General features: G+C 41.9%; 1 protein-coding gene across 5 annotated transcripts in view; it reads right to left on the bottom strand.

Annotated features, from left to right (window-relative positions):
* Positions 1-24798, bottom strand: part of ARHGAP5 (Rho GTPase activating protein 5) — an 80433-nt gene that overhangs the window by 41046 nt on the left and 14589 nt on the right. For 4 of the 5 annotated variants that reach the window (XM_006117658.4, XM_075926960.1, XM_075926959.1 and 1 more), the window contains exon 4: positions 3438-3585. In XM_006117658.4, coding sequence (XP_006117720.2) covers positions 3438-3585 — 148 coding nt within the window. The remainder of the gene's footprint in view (positions 1-3437; positions 3586-24798) is intronic. The other variant, XM_006117659.4, reaches the window with a different exon arrangement.

Raw genomic sequence — 24798 nt, forward strand, 5'->3', positions numbered from 1 at the left:
GTTAACTACCAAGTTACTAGTGGATGTTCTGTGCCTCCACGAAAGCTTATGCCTAGTAAATATGTTAGTCTCTAAAGCAGGGGTCTCCAAACTTTTCAGCCCGAGGGCCGCATTAACTATCAAACAGCAGTTCGGGGGCCGACTACACACTTGAGGTCCAAATAAAAAACAATCAAAACATGGATGTTGTTTTTAATTATTTATTTAATATTATTTTATTCAGTTATTATTTAATAACATATTGATACACTACACATGAACACCTGTATTAGTGTGAATGATGAAATTGTTTCCTGGATGCCAAAATAGCAGACATTTTTTCCGTAGACAAAAAGGTCTCCACGGGCCGGATGAGAGGGCCTCGCGGGCCGCATCCGGCCCGCGGGCCATAGTTTGGAGACCCCTGCTCTAAAGTACCACAGGATTCCTCATTATTTTTGTAGGTACAGACTAACTTAGCTAACACTCACACTGTGCCTCCCTGTGGCATTCAACAAGCTGTCACCTATTAAAATTCCCCAGTAAACATACGCTTCAAAATGCACCTGTGAGTGAAGGAGCGCACACAGAACAAAAACACTCCTTGCTGCACACTTTCCCTGTTATGAAGTAATGAAGCCATCAACAGCAGAAGTGTTAAAGAAACTCAAGACTCATATAGCATTAAGAGGAAGCAAACACGAGTGCTCTATCTGCCAATATAGGTTTGAGGTCTCCTGGAGTCACAGTAGGCATAGTATTTAGGTCACAAATGTTTTGGTCCTTGCTGTTCATATTTTCAAAAACTTAAATGCATAATAATTTGTGAATTGAAATGGGAACCACTACCAGATAAGTTCATTTCTTATCTTTGTATGCAGTTTGTGACATTCACTCCTGACTTCTGCAAGTTCCTGCTGTTAAGGCATTAACAGGATGTGAGTGTCACCCCTATTTGGTACTGGGGAAAAATATGTGATTAATACTGTCAAAACAAAGGGAGCTTACCGTTTCGAAGTCCTGCCAAATTTGGAGAGACCAACAGACAAGCTGCAATTTCTGCGGCCAACAAATTAGTAGTTCTGTAGGACCAGAGTGAAAAAGAAAAGGAGACCCATAGAGACTTGAATTGCTTATGTCTCAATCGAGCCATCAAAAAGGACAAGTCACTGGCCAAACTCCCATTTTGTGAGAACAGTTTTTAAGAGCATGTCAAAAGAGAATCTTGGCAAACTCAGACAAGCTTTTATTAATAATCAAAGTGAAAATGACAGACCCAAAAGTAGAAATTCCACACAGACCACATCTTGAACTTTTTTTCTTAATGAACTGGTTCTTAATATATGTGATGGAAGTGAAACAGATTAAATGAGTGGAAGAAAGGCGGCATACATAAGGAATTCAGATACATCTGGTGCAAGGGTCCTAGTGTGGTTCAGTCTTTTGACAGCTTGTGTTTCTCTGGACAGTCAAGACCCATTCTCCATCTCCCCAGATGAAGCCAACTGAAAGCAAGATTATCTGGTTCAAGGATTAACCAGACCTGATGGTTCTCTTTAAGGATTCAGAGATTGCAAACAACGAGTAAATTCAAAACCATAGGACCTCCGAAACAAAGAGAACTGTTTGCATAACTAAGGAGTCTTGATTAAAAAATCCTAATTCGAGGAAACTGAACTCCAAAAAAGTAACAGAAAAAAAGCTTAACACCACAAATTTGTTTTCTGTAACAGAGCTCCCCTTCCAACGATAAAGGGAAAAAAATGCAGCCTGTTTCACAATCACACAGTAAATCTGAAGACAAATGAATGCCCAATCCACATAAGCACCTCCTGAGTCTCCTCTTTGGGGGAGTTACCACAAGCCAAGAGACTGAATAAAATAGATGATCCTTTCAAATGCAGAAAAGGGATTCCTCAGGGAGGGCAGGTTACTAGTTCAGAACAAAAAGATGGCAAGTTCTTTTTCAGATGATTAAAATATATAAGGGAGAGTCATCCACTTTTCAGATCACTAGAGCTCTCCCTTCACAAAAAACAGAAGTCATTTTTATCCTGTATTTGATGATAATTATAGTTTAAATCAGGTATTCGGATGTTCTTTTAATCTATTTTTTAAAATTAATTTCTCAGATAATTTACAGTGCTCTCTTAAAACTGAAGGTCCAATTTATCATTTGATAGATATAAGACCTATGCATACAGAAGACTTTATTTAAATATTAAACTACCTAACATTAATTTATTCTATATTGATAAATTACTTGAATGTAGAACATTTCCATTTTAAGAGCAATGGATTCACCACCAATCAACATACTAATCTACAATACTCTGGTAACATTTGTAAGCCACAATCAAGTAGACTACTGTATACAGTGCCTTCTCTCTCTCTTTTCGGGAGGAGGCTGGAGAGAAGGGATTGAAAACTAGCTCTTGTCTATAGGCAGGGAAACAATGAAAAAACGTGTTAGAAACAGACAATTCAGTTTCTTAAATCACTGATTCCACAAAGGTCATTTTATCAAGTGTACAGACATCATACCAATGCCATGTACAAAACCTAGAATTTCTCCATGGTGATGACTGAGTCATATCATTATCAGTAGCTCTTTTGAAAACATGAAAATAAGACAAACTTACATCATTTGTATTACTGATAAAAATCTCCAGTTTTATTTCTACTAGCAATAGTCAGGCACCCTACCACTACTGGGATGCTACAAAGGCATTAGAATTCTGGCCTATATGAATCAGTAATGTCTTAGTCTCATACAACTACTAGCCTACTACAAGCTACTACAAAACAGATTAAATATGTGAGAGACACTATTAAAGAATAGGCACTAATGCGCTTTTTTCAAATATTTTTCACTATCAACTAATCTTCAGAAGAGTTAAACTGGAAATGCAGAATCATTTTTTTTCCAATTTACTGCATGAACAGTAACTTCTACATGAAATATGTTAATTATCAGAAAATCACTGCAAAAAGCATTATTTTGTTACTCTTCAAACAAAATTTAAACAGGTAGAAAGGATTTTATTTAATGCGTTGCACTCATTAAATCAAGAAACTATTTTTGCCACTTGAAAAATGTGGGTTGAGATTTTTATATGTGATTTATGAAAATACATTAGTGACAATCATGGTGCCATTGTGTGAACATTCTAAATAATTTTACTTACATTAAAACTGAAGTTAGCTGCTTAGATTTAACGAGTCACAGAGGCTATATTTAAATTAACCTTTGATTGTGTAAAAACCCATAAAACCATCATTTTAAACAATCTAAACTTACTCTATATTTCTGAAGTTTTTATCTTACAGTAAACAAAAGCTTCACATTGTACAAATATGTGCTTGTGTCAAAGTAACATTATAAAATCAATTTCACAACTAGAGAAAAGAAATTCTTCATTAAAGAAAAATCTCTCACAACAATACTTCTATCCTACCTGTATCTTCAATAAATTCCACACATTTTTCAACAAACAGTGGTATAGGCTTCTCAGGTGTAACCAGATCCTGTAGGGGCATCCCAAAGTAATTACTTTCCCAGTTTCTACGGGTTGGAGGATTGAATGTCTTAGTTTTCTTTTTCTGCTACAACAAAACATACCATAGTTACTCCAAAAATATTATTTAACAGTGTAATAAAGCATTCACAATATAATCCTTCAATTAAGATCATAGCTACAGTATGTGATTTTTCCTTAATAGCAAAACTTGAGATTTAAAATTGTGTTCTTTAAGTAAGAAGTATTTAATCATTGACACTATGCCAGATCATTTCTGCATCAGAAAGGAAATACAATGATCAAAAGAAAAAATATAAAAATGTAAGAACAAATATGCAGTCCCAGAAATACAATATACAATTTTTCTATAGTTGCAATTATACTTTTCCCCCCGTATTTAAACTAATTACAGTAAAACCTGTGTTATCTGGAATGCTCAGGGATTAGCGTGTTCCGATTATCTAAAAAATCCAGTTATCTAAGGGTCCCAACCACCGAGGAAAAACCAATGGACAACAACAGTAAAACTCAAGTTTTTAATATTGGTAGTTTTGTAGCGTGAGGCAGTTGGTCTCACATTTCTATTTTGAGTTGAAGATAATTAGTATTTCTTAAATAAAAAATTGTTAAGCCAATCATGGTAAACCAAGCAAGGTCTCTGCGCCTGAAGATGTGACAGTATTGTGGCTGGGGGCAATGCCAGTTAACCAAATGTTCTGGTTAACACAGTGCCAGATAACAAAGCTTTCACTATAACATATTAACATGAAAAACCAGAGTGAAATTATCAGGATGCCATCTTTCATAAGACATCTATAGAAGTTATGATTATATAATACAAGATTGACTGACAACAAATGGTAAGGATATTTCTTCATTGTTTCCAGAACCAAGTTGCTAGAACTATTCATGACTCTTCTGTATGCAGTATTCTTAATATAAAACGATCTGCACACTACTTATTTTACTTACACACACACACACACACACACACACACACACACACACACACACGCAGAATATCCCACAGCAAATGAAAAATACAAATATAGTTTATCAGCTGCACATCTAGGACCCATTGGTGTTTATCCTTCAAGTTTTGTTATTAGATTTGTGACTCTGGCTTTAAAAAAAGGTTTGCACTGGGTAAAGTCCACGTTTTTACTATTAGCATGTGCAAGAGCTTTCCATAATAAAATTTATGTTTCACATAAAGACTGATGAAAATCATCCTGGTGTTAAAACATTTTCTGTCAAAAATGTAGTACTATTGGACTGCTTGCTGCTATATGTCCACTTATTTTTTACATTTCACTTGAAAAATCAACAACTAATCACCCTCATCAACTCCTCAAAAGATCCCTCTAAGTATGCGCTTTACTCATAATTCAGGTAAAAAGGACTTATGACTTCTGGCTTTCAGAGGACTTAGCAGCATAGCTACTTCTGATACTGGGGCTCGGGAAATTAAAACACTACGCTGTGCTCTCATGAATGCTGACCAACCCGCCAATAAACTTAAAAAATGTAGGCCCAGCAATGCAACCATCAGCTCAGAAATTTCATTTTGGAGAACTTGACTTTGCAACTGTGATATCCTCTTGAAATATTTAATTTTTTAAAAAAGTCTATTAACTATGGATGTTAGGTATCGTGTAATCAAATCATCATGTAACCAAATAAGATAGTATTGTTTCAATTAACTATTCAATCATCCTCAGGGAAACAACCAGCAGTTAGTGCGCTCTGGCCTCACTCGCACAGAGCTCCCTGCCAGCCTGTGCTGCTGCCTCTCTATCAGAGGCAGCAGTGCAGGGTAGCACGTGGGAGCTGGTCGGCAAGGGGAACCAGTTTAAAAGCCATCTCTCCTCGCAGACCAGCTGTCTGCTGCCCCGTGCTGCTGCCTCTGACACAGAAGCAGCAGCACAGAGTAGCAGCAGCCCCTGTCTGTGGGGGGGTTCTAACTCCCCAAGCTCACAGGCTGCTTCATGGGATGCCGAGCAGCCTCTGTCTGCAGAGACTTTGGACCCCCTGCAGACAAAGCCTGCTTCGCAGCAGCCTCTCCTGCCCCTGATAGAGAGGCTGGAGCACCCAGGGGTGGGGGACAGACAGCACCAAGGAACTGATGTTGCGGGTAACTGGCTTTTAAGCTAGCTCCCCCCAGCACTAGCTCTTGCCTGCCCCCCTCAATGTCTCTGCAGCAGGCAGCAAGTTGGGGGAGAGGGGAAGAAGCAGGCTGGTCCATGGGAGCCAACATGCGCGGGAAGCTGGCTTCCCACACCTACAGGCTCCTGCCTGCCCCTTTCAGCCCCTCCATGCTGCTGCCGCCTCTCTGTCAGCGCCTCACGGGCACCAACTCCCATTCCACATATCCCACCCCACCTTGAGGGCGTGGGAGTGCATGTAGCTGATAAAATTAACTGATAAGCCTAGTTATCGGTTAATCACTTAAGCGACAATACACTAACATCCCTATTAAAAGCCCACAGGAACTACATGTGGAACCATTATAACAGCTCATTAGCAAAAGAGGAACTGTTAGATCCAGAGCACAAATCTCCAAAATTACCTGAGTTAACTGACTGAGGGCCTAAGGGTGAAAAGCCCACTACAATCCACATATCCCATGGATTACAGCCAGACATTACGTCACACTCTCACAAAAACACTAAGGAACCACGTTATCAGCAATCTCTACAACAAACAGAAAAAAAAATCAAGGAGGAGATCTCTACATTAGAAACTATCAAAAAAAACAAGCCTCCACACCCATTTCATCTTTTCCAGACTTTCCTACTATTCAACATACTACTTACACAGACCACTTCACCTCCCTTCAGAGGAAAAAGGACAATAAACTATCCAAACTGCTATATGCCTCAGGATCTCTCATTACAGATACTTTCAATTCCCCCGACAACATCAACCTAGCTAATCACACTCTCATCCCAGCAAAGGAATCTGTCCTATTCTGTAGACTCTCCTTCTGCCCCACCACACCCACAAATATGATTCAGTTCTGTGGGGATCTGGAACCTTATTTTCATCACCTCCACCTGAAGGAATATTTCCAACACACTGATATACAACATACTGACCTCACTGCTCCTCCCCGCCCGCCCCCCCCCCATACCACAAGAGGAAGCCTTCTATGTGGACCCCCACTAACGGAAGTAATGAAAGTCTTGATTTCTACATTGACTGTTTCCGCAAACGCGCTCGAGCTGACATCAGCAAACAACAACAACATACAACCTCACTCATGCAGAATGCAATGCTATTCACAGCCTCAAAACCAATCTTAATATCATAATCATAGAGGCCGACAAAGGAGGCGCTGTAGTCATCACGAACAGGAGGCTAACTGACAACTCACAATACCAGACCCCACTAAGGAATACCAAAAAAACATAAAAAACCTGCTCATGAAGCTCCTTGATGCTGCTCAGGAAAAAATTTACGCTAACAGCCCTCCTTTATCCTCGACCAGAAACTTTCTATCTGCTACCCAAAATACACAAACCTGGTAATCACGGACAGCCCATCATCTCAAGCATTGGCACACTCACCACAGGATTATCTGGCTATACTGACTCCTGCTTTAGATCCTATGCTACCAGCACTCCTAGTTACCTCCATGACACTACTGACTTCCTGAGGAAACATCAAAACATCAGTAATCTTCCTGAAAATACCAATCTGGCCACCATGGATGCAGAAGCCCTTTACACCAACATTCCACAAGATGATGGATTACTGGCCATCAGGAACACCATCCCCAATAACAACACTGCACACCTGATTACAGAGCTCTGCAACTTTGTCCTCACCCACAACTACTTCCAATTCAGAGACAATTTCTTTCTCCAAGTCAGCGGCATGGCCATGGGCACTCACATGGCACCACAATATGCCAACATCTTTATGGCTAACCTTCAACAATGTTTCCTCAGCTCTCACCCCCTAAAATCCCTACTTTACTTACACTACATCGAGGACATCGTCATCATATGGACCCACAGAAAACAGACTCTTGAATTTCACAAGGATTTCAACAACTTCCACCCCACCATCAACCTCAGCGTGGACCAGTCCACAGGCGAAATCCACTTCCTGGACACTACAGTACAGTTAAATAATGGACAAATTTCCACCACCCTATACCAGAATCCCACCAACCGCTACACTTACCTTCATGCCTCCAGCTTCCATCCCAAACACATTTCTCAGTCTACTGTATACAGCCAAGCCCTAAAATAAAACCAGATTTGCGCCGATTGCACAGACAGAGACAATCACCTACAGGATCTTTAGAGAGCATTCCTAAAATTGAAATACGCCCCTGGAGAAGTGAAAAAACAAATTGACAGAGCCAAAAAAGTACCCAGACATGAACTACTTTAAAACAGACCCAAAAGAGAAAAACAACAGAAGTCCACTTGTTATTCCCTATAGTCCACAATTCAGACCTCTCCAGCGCATTATACACAATCTACAACCCATCTTGGAAAATGATCCCTCACCCTCAGAGGCCTTGGGAGAAAGGCCTATTCTCACTTACAATCCCCCAACCCAAAATGAATTCTTTCCAGTAATCATGCCACACAACCACATCATAAGCATACAGGAACCCAGCGCTGCAAACAAACACAATGCCAACTCTGCCCACATATCTATACTAACAAAGTCATCACTGGAGCCAACAACATAAGCTACCAAATCAAAAAGGTAATTTTGACTGCACATCCAGTAATTTGATCTATGCCATCAAACGCCAGCAATGACCCATTGCTATATATATATATTAGACAAACTGGACAGTCTCTACGGGAAAGAATCAATGGACACAAAGCAAATATACGTGAAGGAAACATACAGAAACACTTTTATCTTCCTAATCACTGTTTAAAAAAATCTTCAAGTGGCTGTCTTGTCACAAACCAATTCTATTAGCCAGATACACAGAGAAGCACTGGAATTAGAGTTCATCCGTGTCATGATTATGAGGGTTAGCCAGCAGCCTGGGTATTAAGGGGTTAACTACACCTAGCCCGGTGGAGTGACCAATAAGAATGTAGGTGGGACTTTTCAAACTGGGACAAAGGAATTTGGGCTTTTTTCTTTTTTTCTCCCTTTGGGCTCTCTGAGTGAGTTCTCTGCAGCTACAGAGAGGGACAAGCATGTCTCTCTCTCTCTCCAAGACATCATTCTTTTTCTGTAAGTAGGGTAAAGTTTAGGTAGTTTCGTTAGGTTTTATTGTGTTATGGATTGGGTATGGGATCTGAGATCTGGCACTGCTTAAAAGATGTTTTGGCTTTTCTTTGTAACTAAGTTCTAGGCCCATGGAGTTTCTCCATGAGTATATTTTGTTACCTTCCTCTCCAGTCATTATACTTGCAACCAGAATATTGTTGTAATAATAAAAGTTCTTTCTTTTCTTTTCTTAACCTGGCAGTGGTTAATGGTGTGCCCTGATTTTTGTTTAGGGGGAAGATTTCCCAAATGATCTTTCCCCTGGTTTCTTTAGCAACATTTGGGTGGTGGCAGCGGAAGTTTTATTCCCAAGATCTAGGTTTTTAAGATCTTGGGGGAAGTTTTATACCAAAGCCTGGTAGATAAGGCTTTGGGGTACACTTGCTGACCCCCACTTCTGCATTTATCATGCCAGAGTGGGGAAGGAGTCATGACAATCCGCAAATTCAATTCTCATGCTAATGGACTCAATCATGATGAAGGATGGTTAGGACACTATCTACCTAACAGTCAATGGTGTAGATTCCTATGTCAGGAAAGATACTTTCAATTGACTTAGATTCTTATCTGCTTCATTTTAACTACTCAATCTTCAGATACTTACTGATTCCCTCAAACTTCCTGATGTTTCTATACCCTCTGCTCCTTGTCTCCCACCTCCTTTCCCCTCCTCCCCCCCCCCCCCCATTTATTTTGGGTCTGCACATCCTAAACTCTGGTCATAAAAGCTCATGAAAGCTACATGTTTTGTTAGTATATCAAGTGCTACCAGATCATTTGTAGTTTTTTTCTATACAGACTAACTCGGTTACCCCCTGAAGCTGACTGATAGTGGTTAGCCATTATGCAGAACAAAACTGAAACAGAGCACTATCAAGATTCCAAGATCCTGCATTCAATTATAAGTTCTGGAAGGGAGTATTTTCTAGCACTATTGCCCTATCCCTTCTTCACGGATACTTCCTGCTCCCATCTATTTCCCCACTCAGGCTCCTATCCCAACCTATCCCCCTTCCAAGCTGCTATCCACACACCAAATGCTCCTGTCTCTTCCCTGCCTTTCCTCTCTGCATTGATCAAGCAAGTTAAAGTATTTCCTCCTCTACTGCATGATGCCTGGGTACAATGGGTTTGTTCAAGATGGGAGGCAGAAGAGGGGTATGCAGGACATAGAAAAGTTTTCCTTTTCCTCTTTTTTGTGTTAAGGAATACACAGCCCTTGAAAGCTTGGAGAGCTACTGCAGGAGAAGACCTCAGTTTTGCCAACCCCAAGAAGTTCCATAATCATGAGTCAGATGCACAAATGGTTCTTGGCCCCAAACCAGATTTTTTAAAATTAAAACAGACCAAACAGAAGACAATTTTCTCATTTCTGAACCCTCCCCCCCCCCCCCCCCCCCAGCCACTATAACACCCATCGTTTTAAAAAAAGCCCCGGGCCACCACATTTGGTGAGAAAAAAACCCAATAGTTTGCCCTTTTAAGAGCAGAGCAGGCATTGCCCTTTTAAGACAGCCATTTTGAAGTCTTCACGGGATGCCGCAACTCCAGCTCTGTCTCTTTCAGAGGACGGGAGGGAATGTCGGCTCTTCGCGGAACCTCTGGTTCCACGGAGCGCCAATTGGGAAACACTGGCCTAGAATAAAAGTTGGCCACCCTTGTCATAGAGTAAGGTGATTTTGCCCCCTGCTGCAGGAACTCTTGCTGACTGCCTGATAGTGTCAATCTTCCAACTTCTCTCCAAATTCCCCCCCCAAAAAAAAAAAACAAAAACACACAACCACCTCTGTGCTCTCCCCAGCATAACTATTTGTCTCCACATCTACTAATTTCTGCACTTCACAATCTTTCATACTCTTGCTTGTCAGTGAACCTCTGCTCCTCTTGAGATTATTTACCCTTTCCGTCTCTAGGTTCAGGGGGTCCAGCTCTATCAATTTTTCCTCTCTCTTTCTCTCACACACAGACATGCGCACAATGAAACGGGGTGCAAAGGCTCAAGAAGTACAGAAGGTAACAAATGGAGGGTTTTGGACTTAGGGTGACTTTTGTCTTCGACTTAGAATGACCCTGAAAAATACCTTTACAGAAAACAAAACTTGAGATACTAAATCGTCTTCCCCACCCTCCGCCAAGTAGATTCTTGGGTAGAGTGCAATGAAACATGTACACTATATGTGATTTATAATATTAAAATACAAACATGAAATAGCCAAATGGCAAGATTAAGAGTTTTATTTAATTTTAATATATTTATAATTGTGGCAGGCCCCTCCCGCCTGCCCTCTTAAGTCCAAGGCCCCCTGGCCCAAGTCCACAATGCAGTTTTATAGCTGGCCCTTTAAACAAGGCCATGGTCCTCCGGCCTGAGTCCACAATGTACTTCAGGGTTGTAGGGGGACACACCCCAGGTAGGGGGACCCGGGCCCAACCTACTCCACCGGGTCCCAGCCCAGGGCCCTGCGAGCGACCGGGTAACGGGTCACTCCCTCGGCGGGGCAATCCGGCCGAAACACACCGAGGTTCTCTGGGCAGGAGAGGCGGCTTCTGCTCTGGGCCACTTCCTACCTGCTTCCCTGGGGTTCCTTTCCCTGTACTTGCCCAGCTCCATGCCGGCGTCCCCTCGGCAGGCAGTCCCTGGGTTACACCAACTCGCCTCCACGTCCCTTCTTCTGGAGTCCCCGGCAACAGCTGAGTGGGAGCTCCCTGCACCAGTCCTTCTCCTCCGGCTGTCTCCCTAGACTGAGCCCTTCCCCAGGCTTTTATAGCACAGCTACAACCCGGGCATACTTGTTAGGGCTGTGGGGGAGGGGCCTCTGCAGCCAGGTAACCCTGGCTGGGCCCTGCAGGTTCAGTGTGGGGATGCCTCGCCCAGTCACAATAATTATGAATCGTGAAATAATTTAGGTAAGGTAACACTAAAGTCAAAGTCTTATTAACATGAATATGATTTTGTCAATTCTTCTCCACTGATGCAGTAAAAAATACACAAACTTCTAATAGACATTATGCTTATCTGATAGTTGACTAGTGACTAGACTAGACTAGTTGCTTACCCTCTACTGCTGCCTCTATCAGAGAGAGGAAGTGGGGGGGGGGGGAGAGCAGGAGCTGGTACTGAAGGGAGCTGGCTTAAAAGCTATGAGCCTCTGGGGCGCAGCAGAGAACTGGTGGTGCTTCCACCTTAGAAATGCACCGAGAGTCAATGCAACTTCCATCAACTATTCAATTAGTTGATTCATCTAAATTTAACATCCTAACTTGTAATAACAAGACGACCTCTTTCCATGGGAAAATCCAGAGGACAATGACACTGATACACTACAACACAGAAACTGAACAGCAAAAGTTGTGTAAATTGAAGCTTGTGGGTGCATATTACCTAAACAAATGCTTAATGCACTTAAACTCAATTGAAAGGTTAAAAAATATGTAATGAGGAAATATATAGAAAAAAACTAAGTAAACAAGGGGTGAATTGGATAAACAGCAGACCAAGCCCTGAAAGGACAGAGAACAGAGTAGGTGACAACCACCATGGAGTGTAAGAACTTTCAAGTGCATCAGAATGTAGTAAACTGGATCTTAGGCCAATTCTGTCTTACATTTATGGCAAACAGACAATATGTTCAGACAGTGTAAGTGATAATTCTGTCTAAAATCGTATACATAAGGTCAAAAATTAATTAAGCCTACTCAGAGTGAACTCAGGATTGAAGAAAGGGAAATTTAAGTGGATTATAAACAATACACTTTATACAAGTAAATATTTTCCTGAAATATATTCCCAAACAAAATCTGCCCTTCTGGTGGCTACAATTTCAAAAGCACTTACAATAGTTATACACTGACTTTGTCACGAGGCAGGAATCAGACATGCATGAATATATCTCCTGTAGAAGCTTGATTTATAAAATGTTATCTGTAACTCACAGGAATCCAAAGAGAACTTTGAAGCCTTTTAGTCTTTGGACAAAAAATCCAAAAGCTGCAATTGTCCTGGCAGCACATTAGATGTTTTTTCATTTGCCACAATTTTAACTTCTGGAGACAAGTAAGTCACTGCCTTATTGTCCTTTAGTTCAGCGTCTCCAAAATATCCTATTCAGCATTCCCACACATGGAGTTATTATGGCTTGAAAAGCGCGCGCGCACACACACACACACAAAATCAGGCTAGACATTCATTGAGCCATTTTGGACTACTTCCTCTTTCATTTCTGAGCAATCCACTGTACAGCTGTCATTTAAGTTATGTTGTGCAAGTCTCTTGATTTTGATACTTTGCATCTTAGCCACGTTGTGACAGAACGTGCACTGGGAATTTGGCATTTTCAATTTCTTGACCAGGAAAGGTTCACTAAACCTCCTAGAAAAGCAAAAACCACTGTACAATACTACTGCATCCTAAACTCACTTTATTTCTGAGCACCAACCTATTTGTACATGGCCTAGAGCTGAAAAGACCACCATTTTATAAAAGAACATAATAGTGATTACACTTGTTAGTCTTCAACAAAAGGATTTCTTGATTTATGCATCACAATGCAATTCTTCCTAAATACTAGATAATAAACTTTAGAGAAGGTTATCTAAGCTACTGTGATTAGACCTTCTGAGCAAGGATACTTGTAGAACATGCTGAGTGCTGCCACGTGAACCATGACGTATTTAGCCTATCAAGAGAAAAAGCTTTGGTTATACTGTCAAAAGAAAGGGGAATGAACACAGTATCCTTGAACACAGTTTTCACAAAGGGGAATGAACACAGTATTCACAACATCTTGAGATGATTAATAGTGCCCGGACCAAGAACCAGGTGAAGAAAAACAAACGTCTTATTTCTGAAGTCAGTAAGGCAGAATTTATGGGCAGAATTTTCTACTTCAGGTATGCATGTAACTGCAACAATGCAAACCCCTAGTACACATAAGGGAATCTTAAGTTTGCACTTGTGAAGTTATTCTAAGTTTCAAGCAGATGTAAGCTTCACCACTGCAAATTGTGGCTCTTGTAGTTTAATGGTTTCCATGAGTGGCTGAAAATGGGGCTAATTCCAGGTACAGAGAAATTCCAAAATCTAACAGTTGAGCACCCAATCCTATTCTAGATGCAGTAGACTTCTGATAATCCGGAACCTATGGGACCTAGGTGGTACCAGATTATCAGATATGCCGGACTATCAGGAGGTACTATAAGATGGTTATATATATATATATATACACACACACACACACACACACTGTATACATTATATACTGTATATAAAGTGTTCTTAACCCTTATTATTGTACATACTGTATATAGTATACTGTAATGTTTTAGATTTTTAAAGCCTTTTTTACCCTTTTTGCTCAGTTCAGCTGCTGCCGCTGTTACCTCGTGACTCATTTTTTGCCGAAGCTCACTCACTAGGCTCTTGCCATTTTGATGCCGGATTATCAGGAGTGCCGGACTATTGGATGCCAGACTATTGAAGTTTTACTGTACAACTAATGGCACATCTACTCTGCAGCTAAAGGTATCATTTCCAATTCAGATAAACCACAGATGCTAGCTTTGACTGATTTAACATGCTACCACATACAGGCAGACCCCGGGTTACGTCAATCCGACTTAAGTAGGACCCCTAGTTACAAACAGGGGGCGGGGGGGGGGGGCGCAGCTAGTGCGGCGTGCCTGCCCCACTGTGGCCGCCTCTAGCGGCGCGGGAGGCGCTTCCCCCCAGCAGACCAGGGAGACGCGGAACGGCTTTTCGCTCCACGGAGGATGCAGGCAGTGGGACCACCGAGACGCGCCGCGGTCCTGCCGCCCGCATCCTCCGCAGCGAGAAAAGCCGCTCCGCGTCTCCCTGGTCTGCTGGGGGGGGGGGGGGGGGGAGGGCGCAGCTAGTGCGTCCCCCCTCCCCCAGCAGACCAGGCTTTTCTCTCCGACGCCTGGGGTAGAAGCAGCTGGGAGGCTGCCAGGTTGGTCCCACAGCGCCGAGGTGCGGCGCTACTGGACCAACTCAGAAGCACCCCAGCTGCTCTGCCCCAGGCATCCCCAAGTCAGCCGCTGCTGAAACTGACCAGCAGCTGACTACAGGAAGCCCGAGGCAGAGGTGCTCTGCCCCGGGCTTCCTGGAATCAGCCGCTGGTCAGTTTCAGCAGTGGCTGACTTGGGGACGCCTGGGGTAGAGCAGCTGGGGTGCTGCCGGGTTGGTCCCGCCACGCCAAGGGTCGGCGCTACCAGACCAACCCAGCAGCACTCCAGCTGCTCTGCCCCAGACATGTTTGATTCAGCCGCTGGTCAGTTTCAATAGCGGTTGAATCTGGACGCCTGGGACAGAGCAGCTGGGGCGCTGCCGGGTTGGTCACCGCAGCGCCGCACCTCGGCGCTGTGGGGACCAACCTGGCAGCACCCCAGCTGCTCTGTCCCAGGTGTTCCCAAGTCAGCTGCTGCTGAAACTGATCAGCGGCTGATTCCAGGAAGCCCCGGGCAAAGCAGCTCTGCCTCTGGCTTCCTGGAGTCAGCCGCTGGTCAGTTTCAGCAGCGGCTGAATCGAGGACACCTGGGGTACAATATGTACCAGTTCCGACTTACGTACAAATTCAACTTAAGAACAAACCTACAATCCCTATCTTGTACGTAACCCGGGGACTGCCTGTATCTGTCAAAATCGCAGGGTAAGCAGCAGCATGGGCAAGCCTTTTAAGTTCAATCCCATCTAAAACCAAGTTAAGTACTTTGACAGCTAGCCCACACTGCTGCTGCCCCCTTGCTATGACTTTTAGTGCACTAGCGCAAGTAAAAGCAAGTGTGCATATATTTACTTATGCTTGAAATTATACCTTAGGTGCTAAGGGTATGCATCTAATTTCCGAGATAATTCCTGGAACTTTTTGGAATCGAGCCTCTGAAATCTAGTTATACATTGTTTCTGGATATGACAAATCTGACAGATGATGAATTGGTCAGACTGTAGGGAGAAAAGGATAATCTTCCATTACTTTGAGGCAAATGATGCATAAATTATTGTCACCTGACACTCCCCTTTAGAATTGAAACACCACCCTGATTCAAAGGTCTCCAAAGGTAGGACAAGAGATTGTCAAGCATCACATCTGAAGAGCACAGAATTCAGCAGGGTGGATTTAAAAAAAAAAAAAAAGATTTTTTTTTTTTTAACTTGAAATTGGATTTTTTTTTAAATGCTTTTTGGGGGGGGGAGATAAAGATATCTTTGAGCAATAATGTATCGCATCATGGAATAGGGATTATAATTTCTAAAGCTTTAGTTTGAGGCAACAGTCATAATGTTTAAGAAAAGTTTTGTAAATGAGTTCCAAAACACAAATAATGCAACAAAGAAATGCAAATGGCCAGTTGCCCGAATGAAACAACATAAGAAGTGTGTTCCTTCTCAGGAGGAAGCTGCATTGAAGATGATAAAAGGAATGTGTCTGAACATACAGGATATTTTTTTATTTCATACTTCTTTCTTAATTGCCTGTCTTCCTTCTGGACTATTCTTGAAGTCTCATATTTGAAAAAAAGTTGTTACTCTATGGTGCAATTGTGATAGATAAATAGCTGAAATAGGTAGATCTTCCTTCTACAATTTCATTTTTCAAGTAGTACCGAGTGTCAATGATTACAATGAGTAATCCTAAATGAGCAGTATGTTAATATTAAATAACTACATTGACATTTTGTTTAGGACAATCCATCCTCAACATACAGGATTCTGAAGACTATGCACCTTCAAGATCACCATCATTTTTCTATAGTTCAGAGTTATCTGTCAATGATAGGATTTCAGTCATATCATGTATGTCACATAGCCTATAGTAAAAAGAAAAAAAATCTCCATCATCCAGAAACAACCACAGATAAGTTTGTGATAATAACTAGCATATGACAAAAAGAGGTAATGGATGAAAAAAATGCCCAGTTTGTTTATGCAACCAACTCTCCTTTCCATAGGATTGAGAATCCACACTTCATAAACATGGTTCAGTCATTAAAACCAGGCTACAGTTCACCCAACAGAGCAAATGTTGCAGAGCAATGTCCACAGAGTCTCAGAATATGTGCCTGTGTGATAACAGAAGAAGGGAATGTCTTCCCTACGGAAACAACTGGCATACCAGGAAATGCACACCCAGCACAATTCTTACATAAAGTAGCAGTAAAAACTTTAAAACACTGTGAAAAAAATTCAAATGTCTAGTATGCAGCTTGGTCACAGACAATACTGCAAATGTATCCAAGATGAGAAGGAATTTCAGAAAAAATGAAGGGAGTCCCAACATCAATAGTTGCAGTGCTCATTTGATGCACCTCCTAGCCAAAGACTTAAGTGATCCAGACATAAGGCAAATGTGGCTGAAATTGCAAAATCCTTCCGTTACAAACACTTCTCATTAGCAGCTGCTCTGAAAAAAGTGGAAGGAACCTAGCTAACTCTCCCACAAGACAGGTGATGGAACTCAGTAGTGGACTGTTCTGAGCACTATATCAAGAACTGGCCTAATTTGATGGCAGTTTGTGAACAAAATTGTGGAGAAAGTAAATAGCATGATCACAGCCGAAGTTCTCAATATTGGGCATAAGAGAAATATTGAACACACGTGGAGTTCCCTGAAACCTATTTCTGTAGCCTTGAACAAAACGCAGGGAAATAGCTGTTTTATTGATAATGCTGTTTAAATCAGGAAGGAACAGAGTAAGATCTTAAAGAGAAATATGCAATGACAGAGTTAAGTTACAAGCATTAAAAAAACAAATAGAAAAAGCACTATCACCAGCTCACTTTCTTGCAAATATTCTCAATACTAGGGTCAAACCTTAACTGCTCAAGAGGAGGAATTGGTTATGACAAGGTCATCTAGTAATCAACCCTCTATAAGGCCAACAATAAACTTCAGAGCTAAGGGTGAACCATTCAAGAAAAGTTTGCTGATAATGTTTTAAATAATTTTACACCAGTGAACTGGTGAAAGTCACGTTAGCACCTGAATTCAGAGACTGCTGAAGTGAAAAATCTCACTTTTAACAGCAGTAGCTTTTTTCTGCAGATATAGAAAGAATATTTTCTTCCTTTGGACTAATTCATTCCAAACAGATAACTTGTTTAGGACCTGAAAAAGCAGGAAAGCTTTTTTTCCTTTTCCAGATTATGAACTAACAAGACAACAGAGTTAGCTGCAGAAGCCGATATTTTAAGTTTCTTGTGTTGACCTGGCTGACAGCCAATTTAATTTTTTTTAAATATTTCTTTTAACTATTTAAGTTAAAACACATAAATCTATATTTAAGAACTTGAATGTTTAATTAAATTCACAGGCTTGTTTTGTTAAAATATTATATTATTTGCTGTTGAAAAAAAATCCAGAATGCATTGTGCTGTTTTAATAAATAAAACAATTTAAATGTCTGTCTGGTGATGTGTCTTCCTAATACATCATGGAAAGAAAGTCCTCCAAATATTAATTCTTAACCTGTTGAATTGGAGATACCCACAATGACTTAAAAAACAATCTGCTTCAATTACCTTTGGTAAATTAAATACAGGCAGTCCCCGGGTAACGTACAAGATAGGGACTGTAGGTTTGTTCTTAAGTTGAATTTGTATGCAAGTCGGAACTGGTACATATTGTAGGGGAAACTCTAGCCAAACATTTCTCCAGAGCTCAGTTTTATTCTCCCACACCTCACTTCCCTCAGTCCTTTATTTTCAAGCTGAGGTGTCTGCTGAGAAAAGCCGCTCCGCATCTCCCTGGTCTGCTGGGAGCGGGAGGGGCTAGCTTCGCGTCTCCCTAGTCTGCTGGGGGGAAGCAGCTAGTGCAGGGTTGCCTCACCCCGTTTGTAAGTAGGGATCCGATGCAAGTCGGATCCATGTAACCCGGGGACTGCCTGTAACCAAACAACCATTCATTTTCTGTTGTACCTGTAAATGCACTTTTTATGTAAAAAACCATGATTAAAATTGAGTCTTCCTGACTAGTTATTTAAATCATGATTTAAGTCAATTTGCTATAAATCCAATCTAAAACTGGAATTCAGAAAGTCAGGGTTTCACACATCTTCTGACCTTTTCAAACCCAATAGATACTAGGGCTGTGAAGGACTAGTCAACATGCTAATGGACGAGTTGCTCTCCCTTGCCCCTTTCTATCAGAGAAGGGGGGGGAGGAGACCGGGAAGAGGAAGGCGTACTTCAAAGCAGCAGTGCCGCTTGAAGCCTGGAGTAAGACCCCGGGGACTCCACACAGCACTGCCACTTGAAAACGCCACGCATAGCCCAGGGCCAGCTGGGGTGTACCCAGGCTGCATGCAGCGTTTCAAAGCAGCAGTACCGCGTGGAGCCCAGGATCAGTTAGGGATTCTCCCACTGACCCGACGATGCTACTTGGAAATGCCACAGGGAGCAACCACAAACCTGGCCATCTATAGTCATTATCTATATAAGCTATAAAAAGCTGGACCCATGAGCTAGTCACATAGTTCCATGATGCACTGACCAAGACCATCTTTAAAGGAATCAGTGATTTACAAGACTCTTCCATTAAGCTACATATACACAGTACCAAGAAAAGTGTTGCCTTTAACTAAAACAAGCTGTTTTGGTCTCAAAAAAAAAATCTTAGCACAATATAAAAGTCCCTCAACTTGAGCAACTAATTGGATTTTTATTTTATCAATAAACTTAGCAATATAAATCGTTTCAGTTATTCCAGAAGATCAAAATACCAACATTATATGCCAATAACTTTAACATGTGATGCTCACCCATACCGGTTAACTTACACAGGCCCAGCCCACTGCAGAAAGAGTTCTCCTCCAGCCCCATTAGGCTGAGAGTCAGCAGCCTCATGCAGGGAGGAAGTGCAAGGGGCTGTGCATGGGGGTGGGGTATTGCTAGGAGTCAGCAGGCTCACACAGGGTGGAAGTGGCAGCATGGCAGGAGGGCTCCTGGCTCCCAAACCATGAAAGCCTGCTGACTCCCAGCCTGTGATCCCATGCGGGCTGGGAGCCAGCAACCTCTCCCACGCCCCTGCTGCTGCTTCTGGCATCCCTCCCCCTCCCATTTATTCATCAGTTGATCAGTTAAATGTTATGTTTTATCTGTTAACTAATCAAACAGGATTTTACATTCGTAGTCACAAACCCTAACTGTAGAGCAATAACATGGCAGCAGGAGCAAACTACAATATTTTCTGATTTAAGTATTTTTAGTATTGGCACAGCACTAGAAAAAATTAGTTTGCATCAATTTTGTTTATTGTGTAGATATTTTGTTTTAAATACATACTTCTACTTGCAGTAGTATATCGAGTTTTTTACATTAGACAAAAGAAAATGTGTGGATACATTGTGTTAGGTAGAACTATTGAACAGTCAACTCTAAGTATCATAAAAACTTACACTGGAAGATTCTGCCTCCAGGTACATAATTACTTTGCTTCATAGCAGTTCGAAGTTTAAAAACCTTATGAGTTTATGCAATCTTCTATGAGAAGAGTCCTCTGCAGTACTATATAAGAGACAGATTAAATACCAAGTCTTTCACACCCTTACAGAAAAGTGAGGAGAATGGGTTTCAACAACAACTATTTAAACTGAGTAGCCAGAATTTCCTAAGGGCATCTCATCTGGAATTTCTCAGTAACTGAAAGGATGATGAATACAAGGTAGGAACTGTTGGACAGTATAAGAGACCCTCTCGATTATTATTGGCGGGTGTCAGGATCCGTGGCCCACAGTATTCACAGATTTCGCCATTTGCAGTGGTACCAAGAACACATCTACCGCAAATGGCAAAGGATTCCTGTAGATGTTTGTGACACCAACAGAGAAACAGAGGATACTAGTCCATGCATTTTGGATTTTATTTTTATATTTATTTTCTTATATACTTAAAGCAATTAAGCCAACAGCTTCCGAAATGTTTATGATATCTTGGCTGCAAACTACTTGAAGCATTTCACAAAGTATTTCTAACCCAATGATAAAAATAATCAATGTGTACTAGATGTCATAGGTGACAGTCACTTGCTAGGAAAAATAGCTAACTGTCCTATACCACCTCCTATAGCTGAACAATTAAGACTGATCAACAAATTTAAGAAGCCTATATATGCGTCCTTCTAACCATAAATTTCTAAAAGCTGTTCTTTCATGTCTGAAGGAGAAAAAAAAATTTAACACCTCAAAACAAAAGGAATGCAAGAACAGTTTTATATTGGTGGTACCAGAATACAATGGATCATTGTTGTATGTGCGATATAGTTCTTCTGTTCAGTAAGGAAGAGATATAGTATAAAGAATGACATTTTGCAATTTTAGAATTCACAAAGAGCCAAAAAGACTTGACATCTAAGAAATGTAGAACAGAAAGGCCTACATCTTTCCAAACTGAACAAAATTGCACATGTTCTATTCCAAACAGTAAGGCAAGCAGGGGGAAAAAAATTATCAAGCAGCATGTCAGTACCAACTTAAGATGACTCATTCTATGAACCTTACAACTGCACAACAAACCTAAATCACCATGAGAAATTCATTATGCGATAGCCTTTCAAATAAACAAATAATTGTTCTTCCTTAAATTCTTATTAACCAATCCTGTGGCCATTTAAAATATAACTGTTTGCAAATCAAGTTTGCCTTTGTGCACTTCATGTACATTTTTATGTCTGTTACATGCCACTTGTCTATTTTCTCAATTATTAAAACAGTCTCTCTCGAAGTGGTTCACAGATCCATTCTGAGAAACCTGCTAACTGAGTGCTCTGGTTTATTTACCAGCACCTGAACCATGGAGCCTCACAACTCCCATTGGCTCCAGTTCGCTGTTTGTAGTCAAGGGGAGCTATGGGAGGCGACGGCTCGGAAGCCAATAAATAAACAAACTGGAGCACCAGTTAGCAGGTTTCTCAGAGTGGATCTGCAGACCACTTTGAGAAACACTGCATTAGAAAAATAACTGCCCACTGATCCTCAGATTGAGCACACAGGGCAACTCAGGTGTGCTAAAAAGTTACTTTACAGTCACGTTGTACTCCCCAAACCAAAGATCTGACACCGTAGAAAAGGTTAGGGCAGTCTGCAGCCTGCTCTAGTTTATGCTAGCTGCCAATGGTCCTAAAAGTAAATTATAGTAGCAGAGACATGTGGGATAAGCACATGGAAGCCCCAACCAGGTCCCAGGCAAGTCAATCAAGGATGTGGACAAAAACCACTCATCTTCCTATACTTGGATGATCCTGCGGGAGCTATATATGCCAGCTTCAGAACAACTTTGTGCCAGTAATACAGCGTAGCTAAAGACATTTTCAACTCTATACAGCAAGAAATGTCTGCACCCCAACTAATAGGCATCCGTCAATTAGGCTTATAACAAAATTCTTTCAAAGTCACTTCATTTGTGATAGTTATGGAACCTCAAGAAACTGTCAGTGACTTCCTACATAATTCTGTAGTTCAGAAAGTAGTCCATTTATAAAATATGAATTTTCGTTTTACACCAAAAATTGTTTTTAAATGCTATTCAAAAACAGCCAGGAGAACCTTAAATTAATGGGAAACTATGAAGTTTTGAAAAAGGTAGAAGATCTACAAATGACTTAGATAGGGACCAAAACAATAACTGACTAAATAGGTTTCTGGTATCATATTAAGTGAAAAAACATGTGTACAATGACCAAAACTTTCTTATGAGACTAAAATGTGCCACAACTGTCTTAGATACTAATTTAAAATTGTAGAGACCATTCATATGCCACAAAATTAATTCCTTTTATATAATTAGATTTTTTTTTTTTTAAAGTGGAAACTTAATAACCTATCAGAGAATAAAAATTAAAAAGGCTATCCTGAGAATAAAAACCCCTTTCACATCTGGGAAACTATCATACCATTGCTCTTTTATGTGTCAAAAGAAAAAGATGCATTTTCTGTACACAGATATTTGCCTTGTAAGCAGAGTAACTGTAGGTGTTTCTAAACATTGCAAATATTAATTTTTAAAGGTGCAGTTCTACGTAGGCTATATCTAAAACAGAGTTGTGGAAATCTATGTTTAGGAGTCCCTACTTATTATATACATTTGGCATGGAAACTAATGACTTTTTTTTTTCCTAAATGCTAACTCTGCAAACTCTACCTGGGATCTCAAATTCCATCTGGTTCCTTCTTCCACACCTTTTTGCATTGGCACTAAAAAGGTTCTGAGCCTATAGCAGCGTTTCCCAAACTATGGGCTGCGGCCCGGTACCTGTCCGTGGGAAAAGATATGGGGACTCAGTGTGGCTGCTGGGGTGTTCCAGGCTCCCGGAGTGCCCGTGCAACGCTGGGTCTTCCAAGCCCTGGGACGGTCTGAGCGGAGGATACAGCTGGATGTTCTAGGCTCCCGGCAGAGGCATAGCGAGTGGGGAGGTCAGCTGCCCCCGGGTGCCATGCTACGGGGGGCGCCAGGCTGGGCTGGGAGGGGGGGAAGTGCAGGGTGCTGGGCTCACCGGGGCTGCAGGAGAAGGGAGGTGCCTGGAACCTGGCGCTGGACTCAAGGTGAGGGAGGGAGGGGCAGGGAACCAGCGCTGGGCTCAGAATGTCTGAGAGGTTTGGGGGAAGGTGCAGGGAAACGGAGGTCAGTTGCGTTGCAAAAGTGAAGAGGTGTGGGGTGCTGGGCTGTGGTAGTGGGGAGGTGCGGGGCTGCAGGGAGCTCAGAGCTCAATTTAGCTGCAGGAGGAGGGAGGTGCCAGGAACCCAGGGCTAGACTCAAGGGGAGGAAAAGAGGGGCAGGAAATCAGAGCTGGGCTCAGCAGTTCTACGGGACTTGGGGGGAGGTGCAGGGTAACGAGGCTCAGCTGTGCTGTGGAGGAGGCATGCAGGGAACCAGTGCAGGGCTCAACTGGGCAGAGGTGGATGGGGGAGGCATAGGGAACAGAAGGGCAGCTCAGCTGGGCTTTGAGGGGCTGCAGGGAAATGGTGCTGAACTCTCTTGGATTGTGGGGAACGGTTTTGGGGGAGGTGCAGGGAAACCAGCGGGGGTGGGCAGTTCAGTTGGGTTGCAGGGGAGGGAGGTGCAAAGAAGCCTAGTGGGGAGGGGGGAACCAGGAGCCCTGAAATGACCTCCCCTGGTCCAAAAAAATCCCTCATCCAGGATCAGTCAGGTCTATAGGGTACCAGACCAGGGAGGTCCAACTCCTACCCAAGTCCTCTCCTTACACCCTCCCTTCTAGCCAGATAACCTATCCCCAAACTGCTCCTGCCTCCCAGAGTGTCCGTGCAGCGCCAGGTCCCCCAAACCCTGGCCGGGCAGAGGATGCAGCTGGATGTTCCGGGCTCCCAGAGTGCCCGTATGGAGCCAGGTCCCCCAAGCCCTGGCCTGGGCAAATGTATTCATTTTTAATTATTTTTTTTTAATATGCATTTATATTTTTGGGCCGCAAAAAACAGCAGTGGAAAAAAAAATGGGTTCCAACTAAAGTAAAAAGTTTGGGAAACCCTGGTCTAGCCAGCTTTCTATCCATCTTACAGTCCATTTATCCAATCCATATTCCCTTAATTTGCTGGCAAGAATACTGTGGATGACCATATCAAAAGCTTTGCTAAAGCTGGCACTGAGGGCTTTGGGAGGGCCAGAAAAAAAAATTATTTGCATATTCATCATTTGTTTAATGAATATGCAAATATGCAAACAAATGATACCGGTTCTCCAAAAGCTCGTGAATGGATTTACTGGTCCCTGTGTCAAAAAGTTTGGGAACCCCTGGCCTATAGGATGCCTTTAGATACAATGTGCAACTCCACTGCCTTCCATGTGATTGTGAAGATAAACCTGTCTATAACTTTGTAAACAACTGATGCATATGCAGAAAATACAGCTCATGTCCTCTTGTTAAGATGGCTATGCAATGCTAACAAGATTAAAATATGTAAAAACTTGCACACACAAAAAGAAAATACAACTTTGAACACATACAAGAAGCAAATCATTCATAAAAAGTGACACTTTTTAAATCACAAAAATGAATTTTAATGTCTTATAAATCTGACTGTC

This window comes from Pelodiscus sinensis, chromosome 4 (assembly GCF_049634645.1).
Source record: "Pelodiscus sinensis isolate JC-2024 chromosome 4, ASM4963464v1, whole genome shotgun sequence".
NCBI lineage: Eukaryota > Metazoa > Chordata > Testudines > Trionychidae > Pelodiscus > Pelodiscus sinensis.